Source organism: Periplaneta americana, chromosome 3 (genome assembly GCF_040183065.1).
Source record: "Periplaneta americana isolate PAMFEO1 chromosome 3, P.americana_PAMFEO1_priV1, whole genome shotgun sequence".
Lineage (NCBI taxonomy): Eukaryota > Metazoa > Arthropoda > Insecta > Blattodea > Blattidae > Periplaneta > Periplaneta americana.
Window position 1 is genome coordinate 64,357,696 of NC_091119.1, and position 14,528 is coordinate 64,372,223.

At 36.0% G+C, this 14,528-nt stretch overlaps 1 protein-coding gene across 1 annotated transcript; it reads right to left on the reverse strand.

Moving 5' to 3' along the window:
* Positions 1 to 259: 259 nt before the first annotated feature.
* Positions 260 to 5,963, reverse strand: LOC138696102 (uncharacterized). The gene is made up of 3 exons (XM_069820643.1): positions 4,468 to 5,963; positions 4,284 to 4,394; positions 260 to 939 (listed from the first exon to the last, which is right to left on the reverse strand). Exons 1-3 carry the CDS (start codon positions 4,738 to 4,740, stop codon positions 691 to 693), a joined length of 633 nt encoding a protein of 210 aa, XP_069676744.1. The 5' UTR covers positions 4,741 to 5,963; the 3' UTR covers positions 260 to 690.
* Between the last annotated feature and the right edge of the window lie 8,565 nt (positions 5,964 to 14,528).

Here is a 14,528-nt window from a genome sequence, read left to right on the forward strand (position 1 = left end):
AGCGCAAGTAGGAAGAGTGAATAATAATAGTGAAAAAGTGTTAAGAGAATTGAGTGAGAAACAGTAAGAAAGTAGTACTCATATTTGAACATTGAACAGTAAATGAATATAAGAGAAAGATAGGAGAAAAAGTCAATGGAAAAAATAGAGTAGGTAAATAATACAATTTCATATAGAAAAACGTGAAATTGAGATTTTAGTGAATATTAGTTAGAGAAAAAAAAGGGGGGGATTGAAAGTAATATATATATATATATATAATATTGAGAGGTATTAGGATTAGTGAACAAATAGTGAATAGGAAAGGAAATATAGGATAAATATTGAAGGGGAGATTAGACCGAGTAATAAAAAGGTACATAGTGTAAATTTGAGTATTTGTGTAGATGTGTACCTTACCGGTACTGCTAATAATGTGTTAATGGTGGCACCGGATACGAAAAATGTGAGATATACCATTACATGGAAAGAAGTGTTGTGACAAATATTTATTGTATCATATCATATCAAGCAGTAAAACTTCTCTTCTAGCCACTACAAGGCACAACTTATTTGATATGTTTTTGTGTCTTTCAGTCCTTAATAAATATCAGCAAATAGTGACGCAGCATTAAATTCGGCTACACTGGATTAATTTATGCTTGGTAGCACAGCGACGTTTTTCTATGATTGTAATGTGACATTTTCGGACTAATTCTCGTCTTCGTTACCACCTTCATTTCCTTCTTCCTCCTCCTCCTCGTCCTCCTCCGACATCCAGACATTGTTGAGTTCCTCTTCTGAGGTATGTGACGGCCTCTTTTCTTGTAGGTGTCCCCACTTCTTGTTCTGATCCTCGACACTGTGTTGCACGAGCACATGCTCAAGTTGAGTGGATAATCTTTTGGTGTATTCCACCATTGCCATGAGGGAATGCTGTTCTGCTGACAGCAGTTCCAGCTGAAATGCAATGCATCAAGTGATGAAACAATGTGACAATTTGTGTGGTGGCAGTATACTTATACAGGTTACGGCGTGGAAACATGGAAGATTTTGATTGTGTTTTACTAAAAGACTCACAAGATAACACAAAACATATTCATATTCAAGAAACATGGGAGATTCAATTCAATTCCGTTTACACATCACTTTTTGAACATCGTTCGTAGCAAATGGCCTCTCTCATTTTCGATACACTCCTTCAGACGTCGGGTCAAATTGCCCTTTACTTTACACACCGGTAGCAGTTCTTCGTTAATGCCTGCGACTTCATCTTCAATATGTCTCTTCAGCTCCTCGGTGGTACAGGGCAAGGTGTTGTAGACAAGACTTTTCAAATAGCCCCATAAAAAAAAATCTGGCGCTGACAAATCCGGGGAACAGGCTGATCACGGTACATCTCCAAACCTGGAGATAAGACGTCCTGGAAACATCTCACGGAGAAGGTCCATACTCATTCTTGCAGTGTGGGCTATTGCTCCATCCTGTTGAAACCATATGTTACCCCTGTTCTCCAGACGATCGATTTCAGGACGCAAATTCTCGATCATTCTCACGTAGTGGGCTGCTGTGACTGTCACCGTTTCCTCATAGTCACCTTCAAAGAAGAAAGGTCCAAGTATGCGAGAAGACGATTCAGCACACCAGACAGTGACTTTCGGAGAATGTAGTGGTCGCTCATGAAGTTGATGTGGATTTTCTGTTGACCAGTAACGACAGTTCTGTCGATTTACATCATCATTTAAATGAAAATGGGCCTCATCACTCATGAATAAACTGATGTGAACTGTTTGATCTCTCAGCTGCAATTCCAGAAAAATGGGTGCAAAACTCAAGCCTCAACCTTCTGTCATTTGCACTTAGCTCTTGAACATTAGCGATTTTATATGGATGTAATTTCTTCGGAATATTGTATTATATGTCTTTCTCGTGTTAAATTTTACCGTACTTGGTTAACATGTTTCAGCCTGTTGTGGGCCATCTTCAGAACTGGTTGGTGCTGGTCTTGGCGCCTTTTGATTGTGTTTCCTGTGGGGATGTGTTTGTATAGTGTAATGTGGAATCAAAGAGTGTGTGTGTTCTGAAATTGAGTTGTGTGTTGAGAATTTCATTTGGATATGTTTTTGTGTGTCTATATATTTCGTATTGTTCTAATGTGTTTAGTTTCTGGCTTTTTGGTTGAATATGTAGAATTTCCATGTCTGTGTTTATGTCTCTGTAGGTGTGGTTAGCATTTGTGATGTGTTCTGCATATGTGGAAGTGTTTTGTAGTTTTGTTATGGCTGTGATGTGTTCTTTGTAACGTGTTTGAAATGATCTGCCTGTCTGTCCTATGTAGAAGTTGTTGCTAACCACACCTACAGAGACATAAACACAGACATGGAAATTCTACATATTCAACCAAAAAGCCAGAAACTAAACATACTAGAACAATACGAAATATACAGACACACAAAAACACATCCAAATGAAATTCTCAACACACAACTCAATTTCAGAACATACACACTCTTTGACTCCACATTACACTATACAAACACACCCCCACAGGAAACATAAACAAAAGGCGCCAAGACCAGTTCTGAAGATGGCCCATAGCAGGTTGAAGCATGTTAACCAGGTACGGTAAAATTTAACACGAGAAAGATATATAATACATATTCCGAAGTGATATACTGTAGTGTTAAAAGTTGTGTAATCAAGATGGATGTAATTTCATGTCATGAAGGATTCGTTGGATTTTCCGATCTGACATACCTAGTGCAGCAGCGTGACAACATGCTGATTTATTCAGACTATGAATGGCGGACATGTGCACTCATTTCCTGTTTTCAGGTGTACTTATAGTACGTCGAGGTCCAAGTGATGAGTTATCCTTCAGTGAACAGTGAACCAATAGTACGGTATTTCGTGTACCAAGACATGATGGTATTGTGGCATGGCACATTGTGTAGCCTAATATTGTGACACACTTTGTTTCAATATACCACTCTACGCATGCAATACGATGTTGTATGCTCCAGCGATCCATGTTGACTAATCTCCAAAGCCTTCTCTTTGAGCTCACAACAATGCTACAATAAACACTGCGCATATGAGTCTGTTATTACCCGCGAAAATCTTTCATGTTCCCGCGCCGGATTTATCAGATGACAGATTACAAACAACTCCCTAATTATATAAATTATTTGAATAAGCATTTTATTAAACGAAATTTTAAACTTCAGAGGTTATTAATTAATAGAATCAAAATTCAATAGGGCGAGAAATGGTCAAGTTTCCCTAGCACTCTCTATCAGAGACAGGATTCTACGATACAGGACCAACAACTTTACTTTCTTCACAGAGGAAGCCGTTCTAAGGATTTATAATCCATGTTCCTCCTCAGCTGGGTTTGAACCCACGAAATTCGGATTCATTGGTTATCATGGTAGCAACTAGACGACCGAGAGTGACAACACAAACAGTTATAAGTAGAGATGAGAATTTTATGCAATACAAAATCCCAAAATATGCATGCATTCAAGCACTATCAAACTATGAAATATGCATGAACATGCGGAAAATACATTAAAATATGCACTTTTATTTTTGTTGCAAATTTCTTATTTCACTTCACTTCCCCCCCCCCCCCCATAGTTAATAACTAACAACATTTATAAATTGGTTTCTGTGAGATTCTGCACTTGTCAGTCAATATGCTTTTATAGGCAGAGAATGACCTCTCTATATCACAAGAAGTTATGAGTGTAAACTTGAATTAACCTTTTTCTGTTATTTAGTTTTTCTTTCTTTTCCTTCTTCACTCCTAATTCCTAAAGCTAAAATAAGGGACATAAAAATCGAGAAACTGAGGTGTCCACTCAAAAGCATTAAAACATGCATTTAAACTGAATGTAATGTATATTAGATGCACGATTAAGCTAAAAATTGCTTAAATGTGCATTATGCATCTCCGAAAAGGCCAAAACATGCAAATATTCACGGAAAAAGTACACATATTTGGAACTGGAAAGTAATGAAATGGACAAGTACTAAGTTTGAGCAATGTCCTATGTTCCTATAAAAATATGCATTTGCATGGAATTCTCGTCTCTAATCATAAGCAATGTATGCATAGGAAAACTGTAGTTGTCCTAATCAGGCACAGAATTATTTCATGTGGAAACTTACATCTTGAATAACCCTCATACATCCGTGCTGTAGTAACAATCTACCTTTAACATAGTTTCCTCTGCTGTTTCTACTTCATTTCAAAATGATTGCCTTGTCAACTGGGAATAAACTCTGTAATTTATACTTACACACTTCCTCTTGATCTCCATGTCCTCGTGCAGCCTGTCCTCATGCATCCGCATGCACTCCAGCACTTCTTGTAACTGCTCGTACTTCTGCTGTGTCACACTGGTCTCACACTGACAAAACATAAACAGATCAGAGCCTCATCGAGCCAGGAGCCATACCGCACCCTCACTGGACCATACTCACTTTATAAATAAACAGTATTGCGCAGACGAGGAGCACAAAGCAGCCAATATCCGGGTTAAAGATGTACTCATACTCAAAAGTCTCGAACTGATACTCGAGGAGAGAGATCCAGTAATCCAATGTATCATATATGTTGTACAGCACTTCAGTTATTGCGTCGCTCATCAAATATATGTTGTGCAGCACTTCAGTTATTGCATCGCTCATCAACCAATAGGCTGGAATGTAATACATATTGTTATCAGTAAGGAGCGGATTTCTATGACATGTCATATCTTTTCCTATGGGATTGTTTCGTTGTCAGACTGACTTAAACTAGATTCCAAGTATTCTGAAGAAAATGGAAGGGTTTTTATTGGGCATATAAATGCATATTTGGACCGTTTTTAATTTTGTAGCATATTTAGTACGAAACTACATATTAACATTATATTTTGGGAATAACTGTATGCATATTTAGGATTTTTTTTAAGTTTTATAGCATATTTAGTAAAAATTCGCGTCAATGTTATATTTTGCGCATTTCTCATACAGTTAAAAACATAAAATTGTTTAGTCACACGTTAAAAAGTGTTAAAATTAAAAAAAAAAAGAAAGGTAGGCTTATATACCTTGGACAGACGGCCCGTTTAGACGTGATGCTACATCTTCATCAGTGTCTCCTGAACTACTGGTGTGCATTTGTCGGTTGTAGGGGTGGGGGGTGAGTTGCTCTTATGGTGGGGGCTGGTTGTTTGTGTGTTATGACGTATCATGACATCGAATAATGTGTGGGTATTGAACTATAATTGTGTATTAAGTATATGTTGTGGGTATGTTATTGTATGTTTGTATATTTCGTATTGTTCTAAGATGTTTAACTGTGAACTTTTTGGTGTGATGTGTAAAATTTCCATATCTGTTTCTATATTATTGTAGTCATGATTATTGTTGATAATGTGTTCTGCGTAATTTGATGTGATGTAGGGTTTGGTTATAACTTTGATATGTTCATTATATCTTGTATGAAAGGATCTTCCTATCTGTCCTATGTAAAAATGTGGGCAACTATTGCATTTTAGTTTGTAAACTCCAGTTGAATTATATTTATTTGAATGTTTAATGTGATTATTTAGATATTTCTGTGTTGTGTTATTTGTTTTGTATGCTATCTTGTATATTAGTTTTCTGAATGAAGTTGCAATTTTGTGAGTATTGGTATTGTGATATGTTAATGTTATGTATTTATTCTCACGTGGTGTTTGTGTTGGTTTGTTCTGTTTTTGTTTTGCCTTTTTTATTAGTGTGTCTATTATGTTATGTCATATGGTATTTAATGTATTCATTCAAACCATAACGACATGGTAAAATGTAATACTGGTACTATGAAAGTTATTTTAGGATAGCTCTAAAACACCTATATTTTCGGAGATACGTAAAACTATTAAAGTTTTTCAGGATAGCATCAAAATACCTATATTTTAGCAAAAATGCAATGAAAAGAAAATATGCACTGACTGTGGAATATGGGGTTTCACGTAGCAGGTAGGCTTATATTTTTTGGCCCTGCAAGCGAAAACTGCTGTACACAAAAAAAAAAAAAAAACAGAGTTTCCTTATGTTCGTAACTTTCTCCTCCCTCTTGGTCACTCCTGATTTCTTCAGTATCTTTCCAACATGCTATTCTAAAGACAAAGGAACTTTGAAGTAATTTGCTTAAATATAACACCCAATTGGTTAGACATAGTATTTTAATCAATGTATAATGCTGAGAATTAAAAAAAATCTAACATCATGTGTTACTGATAAAGTCATATTTCGAATTTTATTGGTCATATTTTATGTTTTGTATTTTGGGTCATAAATGCAAGCATATATCCAATTTTTTTAGGTCACAGACATCTGCCCCAAGTTTCCCCTTCTCCCATCATCATCATCATCATCATCATCATCATCATTATCATCATCACCACCACCACCACCACCACTCATTCCATACACTACACTTATACAAATACACATACACTCACCCCTAGAACAAGACATAACACTCCACAGATACACATCATGTACAGCGTGGCCTGCCGAAGTGGTGTGAAATTAGAAAATGGATCACAGTCCTGCCATCTATCCGCAATATGTGGAACCCGAATCACGTAAAGTGGGTTGGCATTGAATACATACATACATACAGTCCACACCTGTGGAGTAACGGTTAGCGCATCTAACCGTGAAATCAGGTGGCCCGGGTTCGATTCCTGGTTGGGGCAAGTTACCTGGTTGAGCTTTTTTCCGGGCTTTTCCCTCAACCCAATATGAGCAAATGCTGGGTAACTTTCGGTGCTGGACCCCGGACTCATTTCACTGGCATCATCACCTTCTTCTCATTCAGACACTAAATAACCTAAGATGTTGATAAAGCGTCGTAAAATAACCTACTACTAACTACATACATACATACATACATACATACATGTCATATTTTGAAGTTTTTTCTTTCTCGTGATAAGCGCAAGTGTGATGAAAGTGTATGTGAACCCAGTGAACAGAAATGTGTTAAAATCTCCCCCTAACTTTGTGACTTAAATGCAAGTTCAAATGTTTATAATGTAGACAAACCTCCAGGTGATATAAATGCATCGATATCTCCTCAACTCCATGACGTAAAGGTGAGTGCAAATGTTTCTAATACAGATGAACCATTTGATATCAGTGCATCAATCTACAATGGTCCATGCAAACCATGAAAGTCAGTTTACAAACAAACGTTATTGTATAATAAGAACAGAAGTTTTAACAGTACACAATTTGATAGCTATAAATTCACTGAATACTCTGACCAGAAATGTGCAGTTTTCTGTTTTCTTATATTTCGTTCAATCTGATTCAAGCAATGTTGAACATATTTTCACTAAATCTGGATTTTGCAATTGGAAAAAAATAGGAGAAAAACTTGCAAAACATGTTGATAGTGAATGTCATAAATCTTCAATAGTAAAATCGAACAGTTTTCTGGAAAGTGAACATAGCGGCACAATGATTTCAAAGCTAAGCGAGAAACACAAAGATGACATATTGCGTAACCGCTAAGCTGTGGCAACAATGGCCTGGGTCGCATTGCTTTGTGCTCGGCAAGACATTGGGCTTAGAGATCATCGCGAAACTATTTCGGATGATGATAATGTTAGATAATAATAAAGCGAATTTTGTTGAAATTTTAGAACTTATTAACCCTCACAACGTAGCTGCTCTAGAATTTCATGCTACTTATCTGGGGTCTTCTTGGCCGCAAGAATATTTGTCGTTAATAATTATTAGAGATGGAACATTTTTGTAGTCGCGATAAATGCGAAAAGTTTCCAAATGCTATGTAATTGTGCCTAGAGAAGAAATTTAATATTTTACGGTGGTTTTCTAATCTGCGATAAAATGCGAAATATAGGAGTTTCTGTGAATAAGTACGAAATTATAATTTCATCATTTTTTTTTTAATTTTGCATGCACTTTGATCAGCCTTTAAATTTTACTTGCACTTAAACATTCTTTGCTTTTTGTTCCAATCTGCCTCCCCTCTCCCCAGTTTTAAGCTTCTAGAACTGTCACTGGTAGCACAGAACACATTGAGGTCATGGCAATTGGTCAGTGTCAGGACATTGTATATAAAACAAATTTTAAGTATATTATATATTAATGTACCGAAGTACATATGATATTTCCATGCAGATATTCTGCATCATCGTAAGATGAAAGAGTGAACGCAGACATTTTCCTCAATGGGCTAATAGTTTTCACCTCCTTTTGCTTAACCTGGAAATTGCTCTGTGGACTGTGGACTTGAGGTGGATGCATTACTACTTGTTGCGTCACAAACGCCTTCAGTACGAAATTTCTTAATACCAAAATAATTAAGCGAATTCCCTTCTCTTTTTATTTATATTAATATTTAAATCTGTATGCCTATTACTTTTTAAAAATCACGACACTCGGGTGCACACTGCAATGGGAACTTGCGAAAAGACAGTGTTCACTATGACGTTCAGTTTCGAGGACTGCATACAGACTGCCTAAATCATCAATTTAAATGAACAAATTTTTTGTTTATATTTCTCAGCTAATTGGTCACTGACATCTGAAACGTAGATGTTATTTCATTCAGCTTTGAGAACAGATGATTCTCCGCTCATTGTTGTAATATTGCCGGATTTTCCTCTTTAATCACTGGCGAAGTCTTTGTTATTGTAGGCATGGCGATAAAGCGGTAACAGTCTAGTCTGACTACTTTAATAATACTTTTTTTTAACTGGCAGCTCTAATAATATTTTTTCTCCCACCAATAACATTCAAGGATTTCGTTGTGATAGCTACTCGTCATCTCGATATGGAGAAAATTCCAGAATTGCAACACATGCTTTCAGTATCCAGCCTAATATAATGAAAAGTATAGTTGCCGCTCTCATTTATTACATTTTTCTTTGATTTGCCAATGGTTAAGGAGGAAAATTTGGCAGTAATAATCTGATTGCAGACAATTTTATGACCGGTCATAAACAGCGGTATTCCCTTTCCCGAATGTTGAAAGATTTCTAAGTCTGAAAAATTCCCAGTCATTAATGGTTTGGTCCAGGGCGGTTCCTTGGGGGAGGGAAGGGAGGAACGTCCTCCTCACAGTTTTCTTCTTTTGAAAGTGAATACCAAATAAAATATGTGCCTTCAAATTCAAGGAAGATTCGATAATTTTTAAGTTCACAGCTATAAGAAAACCTCGGTTGATCGAGTTTTAAACGATACGGGCTCATGTGCTGCTAGAAAACTGTGAGAAAGATGCGAGATTGTTTGTGTGGAGGAAAGCCAATCCATTCCTCCTTTACTGCAGTTAGCACACAAGACAACAGCGCACTAGCGGCCAGAGAAAGAAGCAGAGTTTTAAAGCAAGTAAATGAGCGGATGAGGAGATCCTCCTCTGAATCAGCGCATGGGCGGGAAAGAGAAACCGACTGGTCTTGCAGCAAGCTTGCTACCGCTGCCATCTAACGATCTTGCATTCAACCAGACTATAACACATCTAGGAGGAGGCACAATAAAAACAGTTTTAACGCAACGCTATGAAAGACACCATATAAACTTTTTTTAAAAATTATAAATCAAAAATATTATTCATTGCACTTTATATGTATAGGATACTATTCATGATTTGAGACTTTCGAGGATATTTGAAAGTTAAAGTCAAGTTTATATAAAACAAAGAGGAAGTACCATTAAGCATGAGAAAAATTCGTACCGGCACCGGGAATCGAACCCAGGACCTCTCAGCTGTGCACGCTGAGTGCTCTCTAACCAACTGAGCTATGCCGGGACACGATTCACGACGCCGGCCGAACTCCTCTCGTAGTATCATGTTACGGCCTTACTACCTGCATTTAAGACGATACACGTCATATATATACAGAAGCGCATATTAAATGACTTTATGGCCATATTGAACAACAGTTTCTTAAAACTGTTAACATCATATATGTATCGAATATGAATGAGGTCTCGTCCACCTCATTACATATTACACGACTAGTATGACTAGTCAGTTTGTTTTTTTTTTATTTATTTATTTATTTTTTTATATTATTTTTTTTTTTACTATTAAAAAAAAAAACAAACTGACTAGTCATACTAGTCGTGCAATATGTAATGAGGTGGGCGAGACCTCATTCATATTCGATACATAAAGAGGAAGTAGTTCTACGTTAGTATCACAGATCTTTTTGGCCCCTGAAATTCACTTCCATTCATTGTGTACTATACAGGGCAATAGCCAAGTTGTCAGTTTTGTACAAATATATTTGAAATTGAAAGTAGTACTCCAAACTACATTATTTTAACATAAAAAATTAATTGGCCTACGGCAACTTTGAACAATAATGGTAGTATGACTTTACAAGAACTGATATTCTTCAAAAGCATGTGATACTGATCTTTTAAAATGTACATGTGGCAACACAGACCACGTGGGTGGGTGCAGTGTTGTCGCTTTCCTCAGATTATTTCCCATTCCCATTTCTGCGGTTCCGATTACGTGTTAGTAGCTATAGTCTCTTCCAACACGTGTGATTCTGTATGTGCTCGAAAAATGCTGCAAGTGGAATTTCCTTGTAATTGTTAATTTGTGCAATTATTCAACATTGAATGGATGTGAAAACATTATATATTTTGGACAATTTAAGAAACTCAGTTTACAAGAACAGATTATTGCTATACAGAAGGGAAGACCAACCCCAACACTACCTGGTCTTACATGTAGGCTATGCATAATTTGTAGCAGGTTTCATTCAAGAAGGTGTCATTTCGTCCTGTTACCTTCTTTCCTCCTCTTAAGAAATATGCAGGAGCCGCCACTGGTTTGGTCACAGACATTAAAAAATAAGTGGTTTGGTCACTGGCATTTTGCTACACAATGCCATTTAACTTAGTTAGATTTTAGAATTTAAGTTTAGAAACGATCTGAATCTGCGCTTTTCGATACAATCACGAAAATTATTCTTATTTTTACATAAAATGGTTATTCGTGAAAAATGTTAAAAAAATAAAATGACAAACTCCAGCAAAATATTTCGCGGTCAGGTTTAATTTTAATTTTATTGATGCCAGGATCAGGTGTGGCCTGGTGGTTGAGAAATACTGCTCTAATTCTATAATAGAAGTACGTAATTTTGAATTGGATAGATAGCATATTATTGAGGACTGAATATAACATTATATATAACTGTCCTCAGCATACGGTGTGGTATTTTCATAAACTGCCACAGATATTATCACCATTCAAGAATTTTCAGTCAGAATCTCATACAACGAAAGTTATGTTTGTAATGTTAATCTACAAGCGTGACACGGTGTATACAAAAGGGAATTTACTTTGATATATTGAATATACATTATCACATTAATTATTAGCCTAATGGATATTTAATTTACTTTTCAAAATCAGCCCGCCCCTCACCTAGTACAAAAGGACATTAAAAGTTAGCTACTTTGGAACCATTGACATGTTTTCTGTCATGCTTTCACGTAACATAATAGAATTAAATCTCAATTACATCGAGAAATCATTAATCTTAATTTATATTACAGATATGAACTAATTTTATATAGGCACTTTACCTGTATGAATTAATTGCATTTTATTTATTTGCAATGTTCTGTAAACATACAATTCTTATTGGTCAAGCTCAAAAGAGTCAGTGCAACAATCGACTGTGATTATTCAGTGAATTACAATATATGGACTTCTTATAGAAGCGATATTCGCTATATGGTTAGGCCTATATGGACAATATTTTGCAATATTTATATATTTACTCAGTTACCTTCAGTTCTCCGTAAAGATTATTATTATTTATTATTATTATTATTATTATTATTATTATTATTATTATTATTATTATTATTAGTGCGGAACATAATTACAAAAACAATTGCAATAGTATACATCATTTTCGTATAATTTGACTGAAAGGAATTCGATTTTTTAATTACTCTCAACTGAATACGGACAAAACTAGCACTAAAAGGACTTAGAAATTGCTGTTTGCATTCAAAACTGGACATATAAGAAACATTTATTATGCTTGTCTTCATTTTTTCAACCAAACACAGACATATCCCATTGTGTAGTTATGGAGATAGAAAGTAGGCCTAATCCATTCAATTCACAGATAACTGTAAAATGATTGTTTTATATTATAGTGAATAATAAATACTTTCGATAATGAGTGAAATTTAGTCTCTTTCACTTTGCAGCACTGGCTTTCTATAGGCAGTAACATGGAGCAATATTGTGTTTGTATAATAAATGTGGAATCTCGGAAGAGAAAGCTCTCTTTACTCTTAAAGAGAGGTAAAAAAATTGCCTCTCCATCATTAAATTTGGAATGAAACGGAAGCAGGTGTCACTAAGGTATTGGAAGTCCGCCTCCTTGGTCTTGAGGTAGCATGCTGGACTCCTGATCAGATGACCTGGGTTTGATTCCCGGTTGTGAAGTCAGGGGGATTTAATTCGAACCTCTTCACAGGGACTGATTGTCCATTGTCCAAGTATGTGTGGTGTCTCGCAGTGGCCTCTGGGTACTCTGACCCAGTAAACGGGGAAGTCCTGCATTGTGTGTGTTCAGTAGAATTGTGGGTCTAGGTACAATCAGAATGCGGTGCCGAAATTAGTATATAAAAAAAAAAAAGCTATTGGAATAGAATCTGGAGATACACGAATATCTGACGGATCACTTTCTTGGTACAACAATAGTCTAGTATATACAGTCACGAAGCTCAATACATAGTAAATATGCATTCATAGATAGTTGCTAACCACTAGGATCGTTATTGTCGCCTCATCACAGACAATGCGAAATAGTAGGCCTACCTGCACAGTCTATTGTTCCTAGTGCCCTCATAAACTCAAGCTTCATAACTGTATATAATACAGTGGCATATGCTGAACCTGGAGTATGGGTGTTCTGTTAAAAATATATAGGCTAATTGGTCTACAGTCGCGCGAGTTTAGTAGAAATGTCAAATTCATTAACTACTCGTGCTATTTGACTACATAAACCATTTCTGTTCTATCAGCACTAACATCTACAAAGCCCAAGAATCTTTCATAGACATAGTGGAGAATTGTAGATAGTTGAGATTTGTTCTCAATATCAGAAGTTTCATCAAGTATTATAGCTACAAATGAAACTGAGTTGATTTCATTTTTTATTTCTTCTTTTTCTACATCAGTAATAGCATTTTAATCGTTCTATAGTGGGAGGATGACAAGAAGATGCAGAGAACAGAGACGAATGGCGATATATCGTTAATGAGGCTAAAAACCTCTTAGGTTTTGAAATGCCCTAAATTGATTGATTGTAATAACTTTTATGGTATCATTTTGAATCAATGGAGAAGTTCCTGGAAACACTGTGGAAAAATTTAGGTGGTTTTCGTAAATCATATTTTTTTAACACATTCAAAAATTCTAAAAAATTTCCTTTGTTCAAAGAACTATCTGATTCGTCTTGTCCCTGTAGAGGGAGTTCCTGGTTAGCTAGAAGACAAATAGCGTCAAAGATGATTCGCATTAATACATCTCTATTTTCCTTTACGCCTTCGTTATATTTATTGGTATCAGTTCTTCAATGATCATCAAGTAAAGTATCAATTCACTTGAATAATTTCAGGGGAAAAATCGTTCCGGGGCTGGGTATCGATCTCATGACCCTTCATTTAGCGCACGAATGCTCTACCGACTGAGCTATCCCAGGAACCATACACGACACCATCACAATTCTTCCCTTTATATCCACACAACGCATCCAATATTAACTTACACCGTGACCTGGGAATCCTCACCATTAAGGAAGAAAACTTTCTACAGTTTGTTTATTATCAGCATTGACTCAACTCACATCAAATCCTCTGTACAACAGTGAAGTAATGTATCGCCTCAAGTGCCATCACACTATTGATTTGGCATTTCGTTTTGTGAACAATAACTAGAGAGTTGTCTAACAGCGCTTAGATTTTCTTGTACAATCTTGAAACACATATATAAATATTCCTTTGGGAACAGATTGTAAAGCAGCAGTGATTAATAATAATAATAAAAAAAAACTTCTGCTTTCAATAGCTCGAAATATACCGAGTGTGTAAAAAGTTACACCGAATTTTGAATGCAAGAACTATTATTTACTTATTTGTTTCAACACCAGGGTTACCTGAAACAAACCATAACCATGACACAGTAATTCTACTCACATTCAACAAAAGCTTCACAAAATAATAACGATAATACTAATACTACTCCTTGTAAAGGGGCACATCTGCATGAATAGAAATCATGCGTAATTTTGTACACACCTGGTATTATCTATATGAGATCCTCCAAGTAAATATTGAGTGTTGCTAGAGGTACTATAGCTTGTTAGGCTAATTGGCCAACTATATTGTGATGATCAGGAGATATATACAGTAAAAGCCTGATATAGCGCGGTCCGATTTACCGCGGGGAATGTATGTCCTCAGTAAAAACATAAAATATACAATACATATAGTGG